This window comes from Mustela lutreola, chromosome 1 (assembly GCF_030435805.1).
Source record: "Mustela lutreola isolate mMusLut2 chromosome 1, mMusLut2.pri, whole genome shotgun sequence".
Taxonomy (NCBI): domain Eukaryota; kingdom Metazoa; phylum Chordata; class Mammalia; order Carnivora; family Mustelidae; genus Mustela; species Mustela lutreola.
This window is the reverse complement of record NC_081290.1, coordinates 65,673,529-65,697,592: the sequence shown is the minus strand read 5'-3', so window position 1 is coordinate 65,697,592 and position 24,064 is coordinate 65,673,529. Positions and strand designations below refer to the sequence as shown.

At 58.6% G+C, this 24,064-nt stretch overlaps 1 protein-coding gene across 2 annotated transcripts in view; it reads left to right on the top strand.

Moving 5' to 3' along the window:
* ABLIM2 (actin binding LIM protein family member 2) overlaps nucleotides 1-24,064 on the top strand; it is a 133,141-nt gene that overhangs the window by 14,944 nt on the left and 94,133 nt on the right. Inside the window, exons 1-2 of one of the 2 annotated variants that reach the window (XM_059166081.1) lie at nucleotides 4,723-4,826; nucleotides 18,930-19,073. In XM_059166081.1, the coding sequence (XP_059022064.1) occupies nucleotides 4,802-4,826; nucleotides 18,930-19,073 (169 nt within the window). In that variant the 5' untranslated portion in view covers nucleotides 4,723-4,801. Of the gene's footprint in view, nucleotides 1-4,722; nucleotides 4,827-18,929; nucleotides 19,074-24,064 lie in introns of those variants that run through there. The other variant, XM_059166089.1, reaches the window with a different exon arrangement.

The following is a 24,064-nucleotide window of genomic DNA, read 5'->3' as shown; positions in this document are numbered from 1 at the left end:
TTTATTGTGCTAAAATATAATCATATATTTTATGCCATTTTAACCAGAGCTAGATGGTTCAGGACTGTTAAGGACATTCACATTCTGGTGGGACCTTCCCACCATCCATCTTCAGAGCTTGCCCATGGGCCCCCCGTGAAATGATTTCCTGCCCACCCGCCCCAGCCCCCGGCAGCCTCCATGGCGCTCTCTCCCCTGTGGATCGGACGGCTTGGGGGACCTCGTGCAAGTGACCTCACACACTGTTTGTCTTTGTGGCCGCCTTATCTCCCCGCGCGCAGCAGCGTCCCCGAGGTCCCTCCAGGCGGTGGCAGGTGTCGGAACGTCCTTCCTTTTTGAGGCTGAGGAACATTGCACTGGGTGGATGGTGTTGTGCATATCAGTTCCTCTGTTGGCGGGAGGCAGGTGGGTATGTGGGCAGGGAGATGAATCCCTGCTGAGCTCAGGGCAGGATGGCCTTCCCGGGGTTGGGAGGGCAGGGAGGGGTCTGGTGCCCTGGGAAGAGCAAGCCAGTGTGTTGTGGGGGAGGGGCATGGCTGTGCTGGTGGCAGAAAGTCATCACCCACCCTTCTCGCTGACCGCTGTGCCCTGCTGGTGGCTCTGGGGGCCACCGAGGTGCTTGCCCCGTAGCTCAGGCCGTCCCTTGGGCCTCCTGCAGCCTCCCTGTTGCTCCGGGGTCCCCATGGCCTCAGGGTCGTCACAGCTGCTGATCCCCATGCTGGGCATGTCCCCGCCCCCACCTGCTCTGAAATGTTTTCTGTCTTACTCTGAAGCTGGCAGAGTTGAGTTTCCGTATGACCTCGGAGAGACCCCTGAGACCCAGAACACAGCAGCCGTCTTCCTGCACCCTGTGCGCAGCCACGGCCAAGGCGGCTGCCCGTGTTCCTCCATGGTTACACCGACCACATGTTGGACCTACACGTTCAGGGTTCCCCTGTCCGCATTTGTCGCCTGGCCAGCCTGCCTGTTCCACGCCCACGAGTCCCTGCGTCTCGCACCTTATACAGTACTGAGCTCCTGGCAGGCCCGTGGCACCGGCATGGATGCAGTCTTTGCTCCATGGCACTAATGGGACATCTGTCTCCTGCCCAACCCTGGGATGTCTGGGGGGCTCTCACCGCAACCAGCTCCTGGCTGATACCTTGGGGGCCCTGGAAGTGCGTTCTCTGGGCAGGGCCCAGCAGCTGTGCCGAGAGGAAGAGGGAGGGAGGCAGGAGCTGCGGCGTCTGGAGAAGTCCCTGCCAGGCCAGGGTCCAGCTCCAGAGTGAGGAGTTGGGTCTCCAGCTGGGAGGCCATGGGAGCCCTCAGAGTCGCCATTCAGTGCTGGGGCCCTGGCAGGGAGGGGGGACCACCAGGGAGGGGAGACCAATGCGGGGGGGGGGCAGGGTCTTTACCAGGAGAGAAATGGGGGGTGGTACAGGGGCAGGGACAGAGAGAAGGGATGCCTTCTGCCATGCAGGGGAGAAACATGACAGGGGACATCCACGCTTTGTGCCAGCCAGTCTGAGATTGTGGGTGATTTTGCTGAAAATAGGAATGCCCGTGTTCTGAGTCAAGCAAGTTCTCCAAAGAGATATGCTGAAGTCCTAATCCTGGGACCTGGTACCCTGGGATGGGGCCTTATTTGGAAGGAGGGTTGTAACTCGTTTTAGGGGGTCACAGTAGAGCAGGCTGGGTCAGATCCACTGTGACAGGGATCCTAATGAGGCTGGGTGCCAGGCAGTTTCACGTAAAACCTGTCATTTAGCTCCCTGTAGCCTGATAGGTAGGCATCCCCATGTTATAGACAAGGAGACTGAGGCTCAGAGAGCTTAAGTCTCTGGGTCAAGGTCACCCAGTGGCTGAGCGATGGTTGCAAACCCAGGTCTGCCTGCATGCAGAAGGAGAGGTGAGTGTGGTGGGAGCAGATGTTAAGGGCAAAGTGGTCTCTTTCCCACTATGAATTGCACGGGAGGGCTTCCAGGCAGAGGTGTCCAGCATGCTGTTGGTGTGGGGGCTAAGTGCTCAGAGAGGCCAGGGCCGGGCCTTAGGAATCCCTGTCCGGGGTCTGGACGATGTTGCAATTCTCTCCAGACCTAAGTTTTTATGCCCCTGAAAAAGTGCTGGTGTCTTCCTTGGTTTAAAGTGACCTTGGGGATCCGTACCGTCTGTCAGAGAGTTCCAGGTCTGGTCTCATTTGTTTCTCATCTTCCAGCAGCGTTGGTAAACATGCGAGGGAGTGCACTGACGAGGGCCATGGTTGGTGGAAACAGCGTGGGGCTGTCAGGGAGAGAAGGATCTCGCTGGAATGTGGGGCAGGGGTATGCCGCGAGGAGGATGAGTGAGCGGTGGCGGATCCCGGGTGGAGAGGCTGGGGCCGTCTGGGGCCGTGCTCTCCTTTCCTCTCGGTCAGAGCCCCTTCCCAAGCCACCCGGTGAGCCCCGCTGCTCCTGCGATGCAGGTTGCTGTGTGGGCGGCTGGGGGAGGCCGTCCTTGAGCAGGGTGGCTGGGACCATGTAGTTGGCTATGTGTGTGTGTTTGTGTGTGTGTGTGTGTGAGAAGAGAGAGAGAGAGAATCCTTCTGGGTACCTGTCAGTCCGCCCACCCTCACTGTGCAGAAAGAACACATTTCTCTCTTAACTTTAAATCACTCAGTTTCGCTCGGGTCCCCCACCCTGGCAGGTATGAAAGTGGGGATGGAACGTTCTACACCGCAGGTGGCGACCCACTTGTGGACACAAAATCAGTTCAGTGGGTCAGAGCCGCGTGGGTTACATAAGAAGTGGAACCGAGTGGAAAAGCTGCAGAGCCCCTCGCGAGTGAGGAGAGCAGCTTGGGTTTGGTAAAGAGAACAGTTAGCTGTCTACTTCCCACATAAACCGTGGCTGCACATGGCAGCTGGAGAATGACCATCTCCGAAACAGACCAGGTCCTCGGCCCCGTGACCTGGGAGGGTGGGCTTATTTGGAAAACAGAGTTTCTGCAGACGGGATTGCATTAAGGGGGTCGCGGTGAGGAGATCATCATGGATGACCTGTGTGAGCCCAGAATGCAGTCACAACTATTCCTGGAAGGGGAGAGATGGAGGTTAGGGACAGACACAGAAAACAAGGCCACATGACACGAGGCTACAGCCAGGGAGGACCAGTCGCCCCTAGAAACTGGAGGAGGCCATGAACAGACTCTCCCAGGGGCCTTGGGAGGAGGCCGCCCTGCAGACACCCTGAGATGGGCCTAGTAACACTGATCCTGGATTTGTGGCCTCCAGTTTGTGACAGCAGCTATGGGAAAGAAACTTGTGCACAGCAGGACAAATAGTCCAGTGCTTGGAGGCATAAATGGGGGCCTGCCGGCTGGCGGGGGCTCAGTGAGATCAGGCCAGGCTCCAGGTGGTGGGTCCCCTCCATCTCGAATCTTCCTCCCAGGACCAGCACACTGGCCCAGGGATTGTCTCCTTGTTCAAAGGCAGAGGCACGACAGGGCCAGCGGGGATGAGTGAGGCACGTCGTGACTCATTGTCCCTTCCAGTGAGGCATCATGGGCCATAGTCGGCCACATGAGCCACGTGATCGGGATTCCTCTGCCCAGGGGGAGCATCTCCTCTCCAATCCCACACAGGCTATTCCCATGCCTGGCATAGCCTTCCCAGGGCCCAGCAGTGAGCTGCCCCTTGGCCTCTGCATGTCTGCCGGTCCCTTCCTCCCGGGCGCCCTCTATGCCTCTGGCCACAGGCAGAGGGCCCTGCCAAACCCTCAGGCTCCAAGCCCACAACCCCCTCTCATTCACCAAAGCTGGCTGCACCCCACTGTCTCTGCCTCAGTTTCCTCTTAGGAACAGTGGGGACAGAATGGTTCCTGCCTTGGTATGGGGCAGCATATGGGATTTGCTGAGTGCTCAGAGGGGAGCTGACATCATTGTCACCATCTTGGTTTCTGCTCCAAGCTGGGCACGGAGATGCAGGCATGGGTCACAGAATTGCCTCTCATTTATGAGCAAAGAGGATGTATAGTTCCGTGCCCAGGATGCATGATTTGGCACCTTAAAGCTGAAGCTAGCAAAGGGACACTGGGGACGCCAGACGGCTCAGGGACCACACGGTCAGCCGGTCCCTGTGGGGCCCCAAAGCCATCTTTCATGGCCTCAGCTTTCCATGTGGCACCTGTTTCCCCTCTGACATATCGGAGCTGTGTAGTGGGGTAGAAATTCCAACCCCCCATCATGCCCACCCAGAGACTTGGCACGTAACCTTCTTTGGAATAAGGGTCTTTGCAGATGTGATTAAAGTAGGGCTGCTGATGGGGTCGTCCATCCAGTGACTGGTGTCCTTAGCAGAGACGGAAAAGGACACACGGATGCACAGGGAGCAGCCACATAAGAAAGCACCTGGAGTCCCAGGGGCTGGAAGCTGTGGGGAAGGAGCCTCCTGGCCTCCGGAGTCATGTGAAGCCCCCCATGTGTGGGGCTCTGCTGGACAGCCCCAGATCACGCGCACGGGGTGTGGTAAGGGTCACGTGGGCTCATGCCCGGTGCCCGCTGCCCGCACCTGGCCCTGGGCCCGGCCCTCCCCGCTCCACTCCCGCTGCATGTCTTTCTAAAGTCGCTTTCCCGGATGGTTGGGAAACAGGTGCATCTTTGGGTGGGGGGGGGGAGTCTATTTCAGTGTACCGGGAAGGGGTGGGCCCTGCCCTTCCTGGGGCATGAGGGTGGCAGTCCCACGTGACCCTGTGGCCATCTGGAGTCGTGCTGACCACAGAGGCTGTCCCGCTGCCCAGCTGCCGCCCGCAGCTGCCACAGCCAGTCCTTGGTGTGGAGGCCTCGCTCCATGGGGATGCCGAGAGGAGAGACAGGTAAACCTCGCTGCCACCCTCATGGCTGAGACGGGCTGGCTTGTGGGGGAAGGCTTGCTTTTCCAACTGGAAGCCTGGAGTCCCACAGATAAGCTTTGGGGGTCTGACTTGAAGGGAAGCAGCCTGATCAAGCTCTGCCAGTTTCCAGTGTGGTGAGGGCCACTACACATGAGCGCCAACTGTTTGCCAGGTTTTGGGGTTTCTTACGGCAGCTTGATAACAACCCTGTGGGGTGACCTGTTTTACAAACGACTACGGTCCCACATCACACAGTGGTGGGCTCTGGAGCCCTCAGACCCCACCGTCTGGGCCGGAGTCACTGGGCCCCCAGGCCGTCTGCACCCGCCTCCCCTTCCTTCTTTCCTCCTGTAAGGCGGTGCTTGTAGCTGGAGCATATTCTGCTCTCCCTGGGGACATCTGGCGATGTCCGGAGGCAGTTTGGTTTGTCACAGCTTGGGGAAGGGTGGTCCCGACCCAGGACGGCCCCCGCAGCAAGACTTGTCCAACCCAGAATGTCAGGTGAGTTCCGGCTGGGCAACCCGCTTGAAGGGATGGCCATAAACCAGCGTTTCTGCTGGGGCTGACGGGAGGCGTCGGGCCCTCACCCACTTACATAGCAGTGATCTCCTCATCCCCTCAAACTCGGGAGTCCGCCAGGGGGCCAACAGTCAGGGTGGTGGGAGGAGGAGTTGGAGGGGGCTGTGGAGGCACGTGGGGAAGGGGAAGCGAGTTCAGGGAGGGAGCCTGGACCCCAGGAGCAGAGGGAGGCCAGGGTGCACAGGAGAGCCTCTGAGACCTGGGGTGCTTGGGGGCTGCCAGGAAGCCAACCAGCGAGCTGCTGAAAGTCTCAGGCCTGCCCTCACTATGCCCTGGGCTGGACACTTCACCAGTCCTGGGGACCTGGGAGGCCCGCTCTGTAACCTGGGCTGGATTGTGGCACCTCTTCCCAGGGCACTGTGAGCTGGCATAGCAGACATCTGACCCTCGTTTCTGCAAAGCTGTGGCCATCCCCCCCGTCCTCGCCGGCTGGCAAGACGCAGCCCTGTGCGGGGCTCTCCTCCCCAGCCTTGGAGCACAGGCCGACCTGGGGCAGGGCGCACTGGCCAGCCTGGGGGGCACACCAGCCGGCCTGGGGGGCGCACTGGAGTGTTCCGATGTTACCAGCAGTCCTGAGAGCTGTGGCACACGAGGATGATGTCTGTGTCCGCAGCAGGTTTCCGGGCTGGTGGCTGGGCAGCTCTCGGCCGCGCACCCTATGTCCTTCCCACCGGGCGGTGGGTGGTGATGCCGACAGCAGAGGGGAAACAGGGATCATCAGAAGTAGCCCCAACCTCCTGCACCCAAAGCCGCTGTTCCTGCTACACAGATGAAGAAACAGCAGCAAAGGAAGTGTGATTGTGTTTATGTGAAATTACAGTAAAGCCGAAAACAGCTCGTGGTAGAACTCAGAAAGGAAGTGCTTTCTTAGCCTTGACACCAAGGATGCGAGCAGCAAAAGAAAACGCAAATAAATTGGATTTCATCAAAACGGAACATTCTTATGCTGCAAAGAATGGCACGAAGCAGACGGAAGCAGCCGGTAGAGGGGAAGACGGTGTTTGCCGATCTCTTAAGTGGTATGGGACTCGCATCCAGAACACGTGAACAATCCTTAGGACTCTGTTCTGACGCTGAACGGAGATACGGCCACAGGACGTGGACTGAAGGCCTGAGCCCGCGATTCTCCCAAGAAGACAGGCAAGCAAGAATGAGCATCTCTGGTCCTCACTGCTGTGAATCGAGATGGTGCGTGGTGGCCACCACGCACCTGCCCCGTGGCAACGGTCAGAGAGACACGGATGCGGGGACTCTGGACCCTCGCCCGCCACAGCTGGTGGGATGCCACCTAGGGAAAGGTCTAGCAGGGCTTCAGATGCTGAAACACAGTCACCGTACGAATGGCCAACTCCCAGTTCACCCCGGGAGGCACCCCGGAGACACGGGCATCCATGTCCACACCAAGGGGGCTGCGTCCGAGTCATCAAAGCAGCTGATCCACAACAAGCAGCAGGTGGAAACAGCCCCAGAGACCTCCGCTCGAGGAACGGAACACGGACGTGTCCACGCGGTGGAACATTAGGGTCACGGAGAGCCCGACTCTTGCTGTAACACAGGTGAGGCGCAGGAACATTCTGCATTCTTGCGAAGCCAGACACGGAAGCCGCCCGTTGTACAGGTCTGTGTGTGAAATGTCCTGAAGGAGCAGATCCCTGGAGACGGAAAGTAAATCATCTGTCACCAGGGCAGGGGCAGGGCAGTGGGGAGGGACAGCGATGGGCAGGGGGTTACTTCTGGGGACGACGAGCTTGTTCTACAATTGCTTCTGCTGCTCGACACATGGCCCCGCGAGTACAGATGACCTCGAGCAACAGGCTGGAGCCGTGCGGATCCACTGTCCACTGCCACGCAATTTTTTAGTGTGTACCGTACGGTTCGGTAAATGTGTGCTCTCTTCCTTCTGAGTTTCGTCACAGCACTTTTCTCTAGGTGATTTTTTGTGAGAAGCCAGCGTATCACACGTGGCACATATGGGACACGTGTTAACCCCTTTCCGTCCTCAGGAAGGCTCTGGTCCACAGGCGGCGAGTCGTGGTTAGGGTGATGGGGAGTCGGAAGTTATGCCTGCATTTTCGACTGCTTGATGCCTCTGATTCCTGTGGGGCTCCGGGGCCAACTTTACACCCCAAATCATACAACTGTGCCTCTAGCTAGGGGAATCATATGGTCTGTGGACGCTATCTCGATAAACGTTTCTGAGTGTACACTGGGCTGCTTCTGCCAAGCAGTGTGGCTTCTGCTCAAAAATTTAGGAAATTGTTCAGGAAGACACGAGGATGAGGCTCCCTGTAAAGATTGGGTCTTTCTGTTATGCCTTATTGTGGCTCCTGTCACGCCACATGTCCTAGGCCTGTGTCTGCGTGTGTAAATGCACACACATGATGTGTCATTCGTGGCACACCCTTGCCACCCAGCATGGCCACTGAGCTGATCCGTGGTTAATCTCAGGGTTGAAGATTAGCCAGGACTTGCAATTCTCCTTCGACTTCTCTGTGCTGTTTGGGTTTGTGGTGATGGATGGTATTATTTCTCTCCCCCCTGAAAGCAGCTACTTTTGTTGTTGAAACCTAAGGAACGGTTGACTGGAGGAAGCGGGGTCTGGGCTCCCACGCGGCGCTGGGTGGCCCCCAGGGCCACGCCTCTGGGCCTGACGGACGGAGCGGGGGCGGGGGGACATCGCCACCCACAGGCTGCATCACCGGGTGTCAATGAACCCCATTCCGTCCACGTTCAGAGGACAGATGGGACCCTCAGACATCGGACTGTGCGCGGGAGTCCAGTCTGTACTAGCCAAATGCCCCAGGGGACCTGGGGTTCGCGGATGGAGTGGGAACGTGGTGTGTGTGTTGAACCGACGTCTTCCTGCACATCTCGGCTTTCCCTGGCATCCAGCCGACCCTCTGGATGCCCAGTTTTAATTAGACACTCCGACATACTTCTCTCTGCCACCAGCCTTCTGTGGACCCGCGCGTGGGAGGATGGTACCGAGGGGACAGATCGTGTGGCGGGGGAAGGCCTGGGGACACAAACCGGCCCCCACCAGTTACAGGCTGCGTGATCTCACCACACTACTGAATGTCTCTGGGACTCAGGCTCCTTCTCTGTGCTGTGGGGTGGTCATGGCTCTTGTCGTGGCCTGGAGCCAATGTGTCTTCCCATCTCAGATGGAGGGCATCATCACGTCCAGCCTGACCGTGCCTGAGTCGTACGGCCTGCATTGGCTTGAATACAGAGGAAGGGGGAACAGGGCCTGTGTTCTTCACTCTGTGATGGTCGTCAGTGGAAACCGCCAAGGGCAGCACCTGGCACTCAGCCCGGGCCCGGGGACTGAAAGATGATGTTGTCACACATGTTATCATCACCACACTGATGTACCACGCATGGCTTCGGGCCGTCAGATGTGAGTCCCGTTCCCATTGGATTTGAGGAATATTTACTGCGTATCTGCAGGGTAGTGGGCCCTGACCTGACAGGGTCACTCACTGCTGCTGTGGGGGCTGCACTGGCCAGTGGTGGTGTGATAAGAGAAACAAGAGACTGGCCTGAGGGCCTCGAGCCCCCAGCCCTGCGCCTGGCCTGGCCAGACTTTGTATGTGCCCTGGGCGGGCGCCACCCCCCTCTGCCCTTGGCCATATCCCCGGGGCAAGTGTGGGGAAAGAATGGGCCCAGATGTCCACTGCGCTTGGACCTTCTGGACACCACCCATGAGATCCTCGGGTGCCTCTCTGGTCAGGAAGTGCCGTTCTTCCGGCCGCGAGGTGACACCCTCAGGGATGTGGGTGGGCAGGCCGCCTGGACCAGCTACTGGAGGCATGACATGTCCTGGGACTTGCCAGATGCTCGAACTGGAGTGTGCCGAGCCCGGGGGCCAGCATGAGTTTCCAGCTCCCTGCCACACACTGACACCCTACCATGAGCTGGCCCTGCCCCGTCACCATCCCCAGAAAGCCCTGCGTGGGGTCACATCACTGTCCCCCCCTGCAGATGGAAAAAGGCCTGAAGGAGGGACGCCAGCACACGCCAGGCCTGGCTTCTAGCACTTTCCACCAGCTCGTCTCGTGGGGTCACGATAACAAAGTACTGAGTGCAGACCGGGTCTTCCACAGGGGACCTCTGCTCACCTCCTGGAGGCCATGAGCCCAAGATCAAGGTGTTACAGGGTGGTTCCTTTGGTGGCCGTGAGGGAGGCTCTGCCCTTGGCCCGCAGACAGTGGGCCTCTCCCTGAATCCGCAGAGGGTCCCTGGTGCGTTTCTGTGTGTCCTAACGTCCCCTGTGTGTAAGGACAGACGTGAGGACCAAATCAGGTTGTAGTCTGAAGTGCTAGAACTGGGGGCTGACCTGTGACTCTGGGGGGACACAGTTCAGCTGTCACAGAGGGGCTCTTTCCGTGGCCTCCCAGGCCCCCCTTTTGATGGCTCGCACACTCCGTGTGGAGGAAGGGAGACTCGGCCGGCTGGGCGGGTTTTCCCTTTTAGGCCTCTCCCCATCAAGCTCAAGGCTCTTCCCCGCCTGCATGGGGCTCCCTGATGGCCTGGGAGTGGCTGAGATCGTCTGTGTCAGAATGCACTGCTGTCTCAGGGCCCAGGGACCTGACAGCTAGCCCGTGGGGCCCCGGGGTCTGGGCTCGGTCCGCTGGCATCCAGAGGCCAAGCCGTTATCACCCAGGCGGAAACCAATCTCGGCCTCCCCAGGTCTAGTGGGGTGTGGCTCTGTGAAGCCCCCCAACTTCCCCCCCCATCAGTCCTGGGGGAGCAGGGGCCCCACGTGAGGTAGGGTGACCCAGGGCTCACACCCACACTGAGGCCCCTTGCAGGCCAATTGCGCTGGGACGGCAAGCGTGACCCAGGTGCTCTGAGGTGACCCAGGTCCTTTGTTCCCCCAGCCCCACACTGACGTTTAGGGGATCCTGGAGAATAGACAGGAGCCTCTAGTGGGGTCTCCACCTGAGGAGGTCAGAGGGTCACCGGCCGTTTGGGAGAGGTGACATGAATTGGTAGTTGGCAGTTGGTAGCCCAGGGGGACATGGGGCTAGCACGCGGGGCTCCCTGTGAGCGTGCTGTGGGTCCAGAGGAGGCCCTGGACGTGGGCCCTAAAGCTCAGTTTTCCCAGGTGGAGGGGAACGGGGGGCAGCACTCCTGGCAGAGGCAATGCTGGGAGCCAGGGCCAGAGCTGTAGGCCATCAGCGGCAACTCTGGGAAAGAGCCTGGGGCAGGGAGTGGTGGGAGGTAAGTCAGGGAACCAGCTGGGCACTGAGCTTGGAGGCATGGGGGGCCCTCTGGGGGCTGAGCTGGGTTCTGGTAGCTTGGGGAGCCACAGAACATGCTTGAGCAGGGCAGGGACCTGAGCAAATGGTGCCTGTGCTCCAGGCCACCTCCCTGATCCTGCCCTTGTGCCAGCTGGGAGAGCTCATCCTGGGGGCCCCATTGTCCTAGCCGCCCCCTTGCAGTGAGCTCGCTGGGCTCAAGGGGACACTTTCCCAGTGGGTCCAAATGGAGATCTACTCAGACACCTGGGACTTTGGAACCAGGGCAGGAGAACAGACCTGGGGTTGAATCTTGACTCTGCCTCTCCTGGCTGTGTGGCTTTGGGCTGATTAGCGTGCCTCTCTGAGCTTGGTTTCTAGCTCCTGCCGAATGGGTACAAGAGTATCTAACATAAGGGGTTCGTGAAGACTCCAGGTAAGGTCAGGCCAGACTCAGCGCATTTCCTTTCCTGGATCCAAGCAGCCAGCACCTCCTCTGGGACTTAGGTTGTGGAGGGAGTGACTTTCCTGTCTCTGGGAAGGTCCCGGTGAGCCTCAGGCAGGTTGTGTGCAGAAGTGGGGGGGACACCATGTCCGGACTTGGGGAGGGGATCCTGGGGTCAGAAATTCAGAAAGACATGGCAGGAATGTTTTCTGGTCCTATCCATGCTTTCTCTGGTTTCATCTGGGAAGACCTAGAGGCTGGGGTGACCAGAGAGCTGGGGACAACAGGAGCCTCTGGAGAACAGATCCCTGTGCCCCCTGCGTGTGGTCACTCAGTGTTTGGGGTGGTTGGGCTTTCTCTCTGCATGGCCGCTGGGCTCCAAGAACAAGCGTCCTTAAAGGCAGGGCAGTTTATGGCATTCTGGTCTAGGTTGGAAGCCACCCGGTGTCGCCCCCCTCACGTTATTGGCCAAGGCAGTTCCAGGGTCCACCTGTGTTCCTGGGGAGGGGTTTCGGTCCCCGCCGCTGAGCGGGAGGCATGTTAAAGCCACAGTGGAGGAGAGCCTGGGGGATGGACGCTTGCCTCCAGGGGCTGCTTGGAAGCCAGCTGGGGAGGGATGAGCGTGCCACAATCTCTAGAAGGAGTGCCGGTCTCATCGCCAGAGGCTGAGGCAAGCTGTGTGCAGGGGGAGACGGCACATGCTCAGTGCGATACGTGTTGATTCGTCCCATTTCTGGAGCACCTGCCAGGTGCTAGGCGCTGGGCTGGGTGCTGGGCCTCCAAGGGCAAGCCGGACAGGCGTGGAGCCTATACCCCTTCAGAGGAGAGGACGTCAGAAAGACGTTCAGTGCAGGGGGGTGAACAGGAGAGGAGGGCAGCTCACCCACCCAGAGATGTTCACTGCTGTGCCCTGGGCCGGCCCTGAGCAGGGCTCGGAGAACCCCTGGTGCGTCGGCCTCCCCAGACGTCCTGGTCCGGGGCTGATGGAGAAGCCGCGAGATGCAGGCAGGAGTTGGTCAGTTTGGGAATACGAAGCATTTTCACATAATCAGTTCTGTCTGCAAACGTGTGCTCGAGCCTATGTCCACTGCTTAGAACTCTGGCTGAGCAGAGCAGATCGCGGACAGCTGACCGCAGTCTCGCCCTGGGGCAGGTCAGGGGCTCGGATGAGCCCACTCAGCTCCACAGGAGAAACCAAAGACCATATCCATGGGGAAGCAGAAGAGGGCCAGGTCATTTCCGGGGTGGGGCGGGGGGACAGCTTCACATGGATGTGGCATCCCGGTAGGGTCCCTGCAGTTTGATGGTGTAACTGTGGAAGCAGGTGTGGGGTGGGTGCTGGGAGTTCAGGCATCCGTGGCAACGGGCTTCCATCAGGGAGGCTTTCTGTCCCCCAGGGAGCAGGGACTCCTCTGCTTTGCCTGGACCCTGTGCCAGCCCCAGGCTCAGCAGGGAGTGGGAGCCCATGGACATCCTGGATGAATGACGTACATGAATAGGCAGAGGGTCTTTTCTCTGGCTGAGGGAGAGCTTGCTTGCTGGGCCCAGGTTGCCGACGGCCACGGCCATGGCCGGGATGGCTGCTCCAGAGGACAGTTCCTGCTTCGTGATTATAATTAGCAGTTGGCTCATAAGTAGGTTAGGGAAGGGAGTGCTCTTGTGTGAGTTGGTGTGATTTTCCAACACACAGCCCAGGGGAGGGCTGCGGGACAGAGTGGGGACCCATTCCCGACCTGAGACACAGCCTGCAGAAGAACAAGCCCTGATGTCAGGCAGACACTCCGAGTTCAGGCATGAGTGGGCCCTCTACTCCACACTGGGAAAACCAGCCCAAAGAAGCACCCATGCTGGAGGACACGCACCAGACACAAGGATGCTTCTGGCCACGTGGTGTGAGAGCCGTCCCCTCCTGATCCCTGACTTTAGAGGGGCTTCCAGGCCAGGGAAGGCAGCCACAGACCAAGAGACAAGGGCTACCCAGCATGGTCATACTGTAGTGGAGATGAGCATGAGGATGGGTACTCACTGAAGACCTAGAATGCACCTTCCCACCTCATGTCACCTCCTCCCAGAAGTCCTCTCTGATTGCACACAGGTTCATCTCCCTGCTGGGCTTCTGTCTGTGGCTCTCTGCTCATTGTCTCTTCAGAAGTGAAGGCCTGGGGGAGGGCGGGAGCTGTGTGCCTAGGACCCACTCTGGGCGTACTGGAGTCTCAGGACCATATGGCCTATTCAGTATTAGAGCAGCGCCGTCTGGAGCCCCAGCCAGTGGTTTGCGTGATGCACTCAGAAGAGTGAGGAGTGCAGCAAAGCCGTCACAGCTGATGGGGTGTGGGGACCAGTCAGACCCCAAGCACACAGGGCCCCCTCAGGCAGTCCTGCAGTTCATGACCTGCAGACCAAACTCTGGACGAAGAGATGAGCAGGAATGGGGATGTTGGGCCTCATCGGGCTCACTGGCTTGGGCTCCAGCATGGCCTGGACCTTTGGAGTTGGAAATGTCCCTGAAGGTCACCAACGACATGTGCCTTGCGGTCTGGGAAGCGAGAGATGTGTTGCTGGAACGAGAGAGGCGTCTCTAAGTCTGAGGGTCGTCCCCTATAAAATGGGGGTGACAGACCCTTCCTGCAGATAGGGGGCTGGGGCTGGGCCTGTTTGGTTCCTATGGAATCCGGGCACCTATTAGGTCCCCAGGTACTCCCCCTCAGGCACGTGTCGGGTGGGTGAACCACGGAGTCAGCAGACAGTAACAGCAAGAACAGCTTTGTTGTTTGAGTTCCTGGAGTTGAGCGCCCTTTGGCTGAGCGCCTTGCACTTCTGACTTCACAATGAAGTGCTTTGACTCGTGGTGGTCTCCAGGGGCTCAGGGCACCGGGAAGGCTCAGGCCAGATGCTCCAAGGCCGGAGGAGGCCAGGGCCACAGCGGCATCTGCCCTGGGGAGGATCTCATGGGAGAAGGGAGACCACTCCGGGCATGCATTCCAAGGGCATCATCATGGCGTGGGTCTCCAGCTTTGATGACAGGAACAGACATGGGGCATCCGGCTGTGGCGTCTAGAGCGACGTCAGGTTGGTGAACAAAGTGGGAAGTGGCCCCACTCAGGGCTGAGCTGAGAGAGGGAAGAGGAGAATGGGAGGCTTTGGTGGGTGAAGAGGCCAGAGGAGTGTTCCCAGCTCATCAGGGTAAAAAGCCCACTTGCCCAGTGTCCAGGAGCCCCGCCTGCCAGCCACATGGGCGAGGGAGCAGAGCTTGGTGCTGATGTTAGCCGGCATGCTGGTGGGGGTCAGCCACCGACCCTGATCCCCAAGCCAAGGGCCGGCGAGGCCTGGCTCTGCTCTGGGTCGGGCACGCTCACGGTGTCAGCGCTGGACACTGCTGGGTGAAGCGCTGGGTGCAGACGCCGAAGTTAGGAGCCCCACCTGCTGTAGGTCACTAATGGCACTATCTGTGGCCCCATCACTGTCACTGCCTCCTGCATCCCCACACACGACAGGTGCTCAGCTGGGTCACGGGCTCCGCACGTGTCGTCGGGTCCGATCCGTGTGAGGGTCCCACATTTGGGAATACTTGTCCCTGTTTCCTGGAGGAGGAAAAAGGCTCCAGAGGGCATGTGATCTGCCCAAGGTGAGGGAGGGGCGTTGCTGGGATCAGGACAGTGTCCCCCTCCCCATTGCCTACCCTGCTGCATCACGAGATAGCCAAAGCATGGAGGCAAATCTAGGACGATCTCCTGACAGGTGGCCGTGTAAGCAAAGGCACACCCCGTGCCCCTGGTGGACTCCTGGTCTCCTTCCTGACAGCCCCCTCCCCTCCCCATCCCCAAGGGTAGGGGGCCCCTGAGATTGGAGGGCCTGGGGACAACCAGGCCAGCAGCGGTGGTTGATGTCACCTGTCAGGCATTGCACCGGGTGCTTTTTCTCCTTTAATGGAGGCTCACAAAATGCCTCATGAGACCAGGCAGCAGCTCATCGATGTGAAACCTGAGGCTTCTTGGGGTTTGGTCCAAGGTCGCACAGCTGCCCCCGGATGTGGATGCAAGCCCACACCCGGCCCTGCTGGCTCCCATCCCAGGCCCAGCAGCACGCGGCTCTTATCTCCTGGGGAGAGAGCAGGGTCACAGCCTGGAAGGCCACTAGGGTGTCATGGGGACCGTGGGACCAGTCCTCGGTCAGGTTGATGATCCCGGGAATAATTCCCGTTCCCTGCAAGGCTCCCCAGGACCAGGGTTTCCTTATCATGCGGCGATCAAATAGTCTCAGTCCCGTGCGATCAGTTCTTACCACCTGAGTTTATGTGCTGGGTTATTATCCCAGCTGGGGACCCATGAAGCTAGAGGTTGGAGCCCATCTTGCAACCGTAGCCAAATGAGCCTGTGCCTTTGGCGGTGTGTGGTAGCTCTCCCTCCGCTTCTCTTTCTTTTAACATTTTTCCCAGACTTTCGTCCTTAGAGTGCTTTTCGGCCCACAGTGACGGTTGAACCTGCTGTGGGTTCCCACAAGGGTGGGATGACATCACCGTGTCCCACCCCAGTGGCTTCTCTACCCTAAACACCCCCACACCCCATCTGCGCGCCCCTCCCTCCCCCCAAGCCCTGGCAACCACTGATTGTTTTTCCCATTTCCGTGGTTCTGCCTTTTCCAGAATGTCCTGTAGATGGACTCACACAGCCCACGGCCTCTGCAGACTGGCTCGTTTCCCTCAGTAATATGCATCTGGCTGTCCCCCGTGTCATTTGGTGGCTTGATATCTGGTTTCTTGATTATGCTCCTTTTTTATGTAAGACCCACACACCAGACACCAGGGCGGGCCAGAACAGCCCATCCCTGTCTTGGGGCCCCCTGGAGAGAACCCTGGGTGTTGCCCCCTGCAGGTCCTGGGCCTCCTCTCCGGGCCTCAGCTCCCTCCGCAGCAGGGGCAACAGCTCTCCGCAGAGACACACCCCATCCGAGTCCACATATGGGAATTTCTTTCAACTGGGCCTCTGCAGAGGTTCGAGGAATGAGTCACCTTGGGAAGTTAGATGCTCCCGCCACACATGTACAGGATGCCCAGATGGGACTCCTTGGGGCAGAATGGTACCTGCCACCCATCCCCACAGCGCAGTGTCTGCCTCCCACCACCAGAGGGCAGCACCACAGCTCTCACGCCCAGACACCCTGGGAGGCTTTTAGGATGCCCCAGGTGGGCAAGAGTTGGATCCCCCCAACAAAGCCTATCTTAAAGCAGCTCCCCCAACCTAGACCAGATCGACCTCGAGTTACCAGGAAACTGGTAGTGTCAGGCTGTGTGTCTTTGTGAATGACAATAGCTATTGTGTATTGAGCCCATCTTCCTGGCAAACACGACCCCCCCCCCTCAGGGCAGGTGATGTGAGCAGAGGGCAGACGCATGGATGGACAGACGCAAGGAAGGCTGGACATTCCAGGTGACACCACGCAGCAGGGGAAGCTGGGCTGCACTTGAGCCATCTGCCCCTGCAGCCAGTGCTCCCCCGGGGCTCAGAGTGACCCCCAGGGTGGCTGGGTGACCTTCGGCTCGTATTGGACTTGAGCCAGATTCTAGTAGTATAAAAACTTGTTTGTCTGCTCGTGGACAGATGATAGGCTATTGTTCTCTGTCTGCCGGACAGATGAGAAGATAACAATGTGGAGGATCCGTGTCCCACCCCCACGCCCCACCCCCCACAATCTCCACGGAGCCTAGGAGGTGGATGGGGTGACTTGGAGCCTGGCAGGCCCCGGGCAGTTCACAGGTTCTAAACCTGGATTCCAGTGGCTCATTCTGCCGGGGAGTTGTAAATTCAAGCCCAAGGAAATGCCACCTTCCACCAATTTTGTTAAGTAATAGATAAGGCCATTTCTGCACCTTTTCTACAGGAAAAAGAAGCGAAGGACAAGCCTGTGGTTGGCATTTAAGCTAGAATGGAGAATGTCACTGAAGCCATAGGAGGGCAGACGAAGCCCCCTCCCCCTCCCCCTTCCCCAGCTTTGCACCCTCCAGTGTGACTCTTCTGGAAACCAGAGACAGGCATTGATTCTGGGTCTGGAGAGCCCAGGGAGACGCCAAATTACTTTTCATGCAGCTCACCTCTTTTCTTGCACCTACTTCTTGTCTCCAGACAGCAGGCACTCTGCTGTCCTTGGGGTGTTCACAGCCTCCTCCTTGGACAGCTCGCTATCCCCAGCGTGACCCAGCCCCTCCCCTTTGTGCCGCCTGCTCTCCAACTCTGCACCCCGGGCAGGGACCACAGCCGAGAGGAGCCCAGCTCTAGCAGATTGGGGGCTGCTGGGATGCAGGGTGCTGGGCGTGGGGGACAGGTGGGATATCGGGTAGACAAGTGTCCTCCTCGGACAGGGATGAGGAGAACTTGAGGTCTGCTGCTTGCTCAAAGCTAGCGTTAGACCGTTGTGTAAATGGGTACGCATGTGCAAATAGCTTAACCTTCCAACCGTGGCCGGTGCTTCCTTGGTCAACCCACACCCCCGCGCCCACCTGGGGTTTCCACTGCAGCCAGGTGCACAGCTCACCTGCACCTGCAGACCTCCTGCCTCGGGTGCCCTCACTCCTTCCTGCCACCTGCCAACCCTGATACACACCTGCAGCCTGTCCTTGTCTCAGCCTCATGCAGGGCCCCCAGAACAAAAGGTGGGTGGTGTTAGAAGATGGGGAGATGAGTAAAGACACCCACCCACGAGAAAAGCCAAGTGGTCTACTCAGTGCTGGCTGGAGCCAGGGGTCGGCCACCCGCACTTGGCAGAGACCCAGAGACAGGCGGTGTATGTGTGGGGGGTGAGTTCCCAGAGGAGGAAAGAGGGCTCTCAGGGGAGCCTGATGAGGGCTGGGGGCCTGGATAGGCTGGAAGGGGGCATCCCATGTGGCTGGTGAAGGGAGCACCAGGTTTGACTTTCTCGGGTTGGTCCAAGGATCCATCCTGTTTAGGTCCCTGCATGCGCCGTGCTCTTTACCCAGCAAACCGCCGTGCTGGCCTCCAAGTCCAGCATCCAGCCAGCTTCTCCTTGTGCTTCAAACAACTCTGCCGGTCCCCTGGGCCTCCCCTCACCACAGCTCTGCCACATGGTGCATCTCCACTGCCCAGCTGGAGCTTCTCAAGGGGGTACACCTGCTGTGGGTCACAGGGTCCTGTAGGTACTTTGGGAGGATATGGCTGAGGAGCATGTGGATGCTCCCAAGAGCCCCACGGCTGGGCCCTTTAACCATCCACCCTGACCTGGTCCTCAGTGGGTCTCCAGCGCTTCCATAAGCATCTCAGGCCATAGCTGGCTTTGAGGAGGACAGCAGCAAAATTGCAGTCAATGGCCCCAGGACGCAGAGGGAATCTGAAGGAAGCTCAAAGGAGGACTGTGGTTATTGTGCTCACAAAAGAGAGGGCGCCGGGTCTCTTGGCTGCAGGAGGGCTGCCAAGCTCACATTGGGGGCTTTGCTTCTGAGGCCCTGCCAGTTGGGGTCCTACCAGGTCAAGGCGGCAAGAGACTAGGCTGCCCATTGGGAGGGGGTGTGACCTCCCCGCCACTGCATGTGTGCTGACCTGGACAGGGGCAGATGGCCCATCAGGTGGGGCTGCCACCTGATGGAGGCGCCCCCCCACACACACACACACTGGGGGTTGACCAGATGGCCTCTCACATTATCCAGTTCCCTTTGGTCCCCTGGGAAAGAAGATGCGTCTATCTTCTGACCCCCTGTGGGGCTTGAACTGGGGGGTGCCCCCCTCCACGGCCTCACGCTCCTGCTGCTTTGCTCCCCTATGCCTGATGTGTGTCCCACCGTTAACGTGGTTCCTTGTTCCTTCCGTGCAGTGTCGGAGCCGCAGGCCGCTCACAGCCCCCTGGAGAAGCCGCCGAGCACCTCGATCTTGTGTAACACCTGCGGGAATGTGTGCAAGGGGGAGGTGCTGCGGGTGCAGAACAAGTATTTCCACATCGAGTGCTTCGTGTGCAAAGGTGAGCTTCTCGGGACTCTGCTCTTTTTCCTTGCTGGGGGCGGGGTCAGGGAAAGATCTGGAAGCTTCCAGAGAGGGCTTCGCAGAGGAGGTGGTGTTTGGGATCTAACTTGGAGTAAGGAGGACTCCGGTGATCGGAGGGTTCCATGCCAGTCCAGGTGGCAGGGGCAGATGGGTCTGACCACAGAGTGCTGTTGCAGGGAGGGGCGACACTAGGGGCCCAGCCTCTTCCTTCCTGTGCCAGCGGCCCTAGGAGCAATGTGCAACAGCTAGCTGAGGGGGCAGCTGGGGCCTGGAGATGGGAGAGCCTGTCCCCGACTGGATGCCAGGCCTGGGTGTGGCCCGCCCCAGCTAAGTCCCTTGGAGACTTCTGTGGAACCATCTCCTGGGTGTGGGGGTGCGAGGCCACGGGTGAGCCCCCTGCCCCAGAGAAGCTCTGCCCCATCGCCACCCCATGGCTTCAGGCCCTCTGCGAAGACTGCGTGTTGAGTCCTATTGTTTGGAAAGAAAACTTGAGAACCACTGGCCGGGCTCTTCTGCTATGAGGGGGGGCACCCCAGAAATGGCCCTGAAGTCCCCTGCCATTGGAGAGGGGCAGAGTGCCATGGGAGACATGGGGGTCTGTGAGGGCCACTGACCCAGGGGAGAACTGAGTGTCCCCGGTGCCCCCCAGCCAGCAACCTCTGGGGTGGCACGACCTCTGGAGGAGAATGGGAGTGCCCTGGGACCCTCAGTCTGAGGGCGACCCTGCCCCTGCCCTTCAGAGGGGCGCACCTGGAGGTGCCTGTTTTCTGGGAAAGGATGGAGCAGCTCCAAGTGAGGGTGTGAGACTAGCACTTTTAGTGTCCTTAAGTGTCCCACTTAATGTCCTTATTGTCCAAAACAATGCCTTTGCCCTTGAGGCTGCCCCCCCACCGTGCTCTGTTCCCCTCTACCCTGATCAGTGCCCCACACCCCCATGGCCAGTGCCCTACACACACCTCCCCCGTTGTGGTCAGTGCCCCACCCCACCGTGGTCAGTGCCCCTCCCCCCACCATGGCCAGTGCCCTTCCTCCCATCCTGGTCATTGAGATCCCCCCCATGTTCAGTGCTCCATCCTCTGCCATGGTCAGTGCCCTCTCCCTGCCTGAAGCATCTCTCCCTTTTCATCAGAGCTTCCCAGACTATTATGGGATTTGTCTGGTTTAATTTTCTCTACTCTCCACAAGACAAATTTGCTGTGTCTGGAAAGCAAAATCCATTAAAATGCTCTTTTTAAAAGGTTATTTCAAAAGGCACAGGGGAAGCAGCCACCGTGTTTAAAAGGATTGTCTGTAAGCGCAGACCTTAGGAATGCAAGAGAAGGCATGAGACTCCAGAATCGAGTCCTGGTTTGACCCACAAGGTTTGAGGGGAGGTGGGGACTGCCCCAGGAGCCCTCCCCTCCTCCCGCAGCGTCAACTGGGCCAGATCACTTTGTCCTCCAACCTTTAGCTCCTGAGCAGATGCGGGAATAGCTGGGCCCTCTCCCTCATGGTAGGTGGCGGGCGGGACCAGCAGCTCCTGGACTGGCCCCGTGACAGCGGCTGCCCCGCCCCGTGGTTCCTGTGGTAGTGGCTTTGGCGGCAGGACCTGTGGGCATGCAGGCCCCATTCCAAGGCAGGTTGTACAGCCTCACCCCATGCCTGCCAGCTGTGCCCATGGCCATGGGGATCAGAGCTACCCCCGATTCACTGGCTGAGGAATGACGTTTCTAGATTACCTGCTAGCTGGGAAAAGCCATGTTTGTTGAAGCATGACAATCCCACAGTCTCGGACTGGTCTTTTATCCAGGTTTTCATGAAAATGCAAAGCCTAGGAATCACTGAGGCTACTTTTGGATGAATCAAAATGAATACCCAACTCACAGTGTCTTAAGCAACATGGATATTGATTGTCTTAACCTGAAGTCTGGAAGTGGCCCCTTTAACCCCTGAGAGTTGGTGAATTTAACAGCTCAACAAGGTCCTTAAAGACCAGATTCTTTTTCTGCTTCCCCACCCTCACCATCCCCTCTCCCTCTCCCCCATCCTGTGCATGGCAGCAGTGCCTCTCCTCATGGTCTCAGAGTGACTGCTGTAGCTCCAAGCATCACATCCTCCCAGGGTAGCATCCAACAGGAGAAGGGGTTGGAGGAGGGGGATGTGCACAGGCAAAGGGCTCTCTCCTCACATGATTCTCCCTTTAACCAGGGAGAACCCTTTCCCCAAGGTTCCCCAAAGTCTTCAAATAGGATTCATTGGTTAGAACTGGGGCCCGGGCCCACCCACATCGGCACAGAGGACCAGAAAGGAGGACGGCGACTCCCCGAGACCAGTCCCATCTGTCCCCAGGTGGGCATGTTGCCGGGTAAACATGTTTAGCACAGCTTCTCACCAGAGGCCCCAGTGTAATGGGTTCTTGCCACCTTGGCACTTACTGGGTGGGCCCAGGTTACCTGGGAAAATCCATGAAATGGTTGTGTAATTATACTTTCCTTCATGGTTGCTCCAGCCTTGGGCTTTGATGCCTGGAGATCTGGGTACAAATCTCACCCCTGTCACCGCTGCTCATGTGGGTCTCAGACACGTTTCCTAACCTTGGGATTCATGTAGCAATGATCTCTTGGGCACCTACTGTATGCACGCCGTGTTATGGGTGCTTGAGAGGCATTCATGAGCAAAACGGCTATGTTTGTCCTTGTGGAGATCATGTCCTAGTGCGGGGGACAGACCATAAAACACTGGATAGGATAGATACATTCTGTTTAGGTGCCCTACAAGGAATGTGGAAGAGGGGCTCAGGAAAGGCAGGCATGGGAATGAGGGAGGAGTTGCTATTTTCAACTGGGTAATCAGGGTGGGTCTCACGGAGGAGGTGAACTGACTGAAGACTTGAGGGATATTTGGGAAGAGCCTTGCAGACAGAAGGAGCATCCTGATGGACGCAGAATGAGCAATGGGGAGGGGGGTTCTTGTGAGACCCCGGGCTCTGACACCCGGGGACAATGGACAGAGGAGGGCTCTGGTCCACCTTTGTTTCCAGAGATCGCTTTGGGGGTGTCGTGTGGACACGCAGTAGGCGTGCAGGGAAGGACCTGGGGGCCAGAGCCCATCATGTCCACCCTGCGAGGACGTGTGATTTTGGCTGGGAGTGGAAATCCAGTCAGCTCTATTCTCAGGCTGCAAAACAGAATAGAAATGTGCCAAACATGTTGCAAAACTACCTGCATTTTCTCCCTTTGGGGCCTTCCCAGGGTATTTATGAGAAACCAGCCAAGGGCTTCCAAAGCAGAAGGAAAGCTTCAGATACATGGGCGCCGTCCGCCTGCCCAGGGCTCGTTCCTTCCACACAGTCAGACCCACGCAGGGTGCTCAAGGATTCATGGATCACGTGGCAGGATGAGACTGGCAACAGGGGACTGTTGGTACAAATGGAGGGTCCCGGGGGGCAGGGATCGGGCAAGCCCTGGCTGGCCGTGGCCATGAGCCCTGGGGTTGGCTCATTCTGATCAGGCCATGGGGGCCACCTCCAGCTGCTCCCTCTTCTATCCCCCAGCACAGAGAGGTGTAGGGGATAGTGAGTCACATCCCTCCGGGGCCACCCAAGGGGATCCCTGTCAGGTTCAGTGTGCAGCCTCCCCCGTCCTCTCCTCTGTGAGTCTCTCTACCTGGACGTCATGTCATAGCCCTACTTCTGTGCCCACGATCACATCCTGACAGGGCTTCAACATCAAGTTGCTCACACCCAGGCTGCTGGACTCTGAACCCAGTGTACCAGGGTGTGCCAGCATGTGTAATGTAGCAGCAACAACTCTTTGGGGGTTCCTGATCATTTCCTGGGGCTAAGTCCCCAAAAGGAGGTTGATGGCCAGAGGGTAGGAGTGGTTTCCGTGTTCTTTAGAGTCAGCGCCAGTGTTCCAGAAAGTGTCTCCCCACTGCTGCCCGCGCTCCTGAGCATTTCTAGTAAATGACCACAGGGAAGTGGGGGGGACCGACACTCGGGGTTACCCACAGCTGCTCTGCACCCCTGTATCAATGATGGCTAATTCAACAGGGAAGATAGAATGTCATGACTGCCCCGATGACAATTTTTTAGATTACTAATGAATCTGGAGTTTCGATTTTGAGTGGGCAGAGGTCGGGGTTTTGACTATGACCTGACGAGCTTTGGGCAGCTGCAGGCTGACCAGGAACGGGGGTGACCAGCAGGGACAGGCGAGCTGGGAAAGCATCTGTATCGACTCTCCCTGGGTCTGCAATGCTGACTCACGGGGTCTCAGCAGGCCACTACGTGCCTGGGCACATTTTCATCCAGGGTACGCCAGCATATACTTGCAAAGATCAGGAAAACAGCTAGACACCAAAGTCCGGGTACCCTTGGGCCCTCCTGGTGCTCCATGGCTATCTTTTCACAGAAAAAGATGCCTAGCAGTGCCCCAGTGGGCTGTTCTTCCCGAGTCGGGGTACCCCTGCTGGGCATGCACTGTGATACAAGACAACACCAAAGGTTTACACTCTCCTGCTGGTGTGGGGAGTTCAGGTCTGGCCACGGCCTCGGCCTCCAGGGATGAGCAACGTGGGTGCATCCACAGCCTTGATGGGGCCCTACGTAACTCGGGGCTCAAAGGATGCTTTTCTGTGCAGCTATCTTTACTTTGGAAGTGGGCTGGGTTCCAAAGGAAGCTGCAGAGGCCCAGAGAGGTTCAGGAGCTTGCCCGGGGTGCACAGCCAAGTGCACAGGTGATGCTAGGATCCAGAGCCAGGCCACTCCAGCCTCTGGGCTTTCAGTTGTCTGCAGGGCTAACATCTCCTCTGAGCACTGCTCCGGTGTCCAGAACAGGGAGAAGCACGTGCCGCCCCGTTGCCCTGGCAAGGAGACAGGGGGACCCCGGAGAGGCCCCCTGCCTCCCCTAGTGTGGGGGATGAGCCAAGCTGAGGGTGCATCCCTCTCTGCAGGGACGCCTGGGCCCCCAGGTGGCAGGTGAAAGGGCA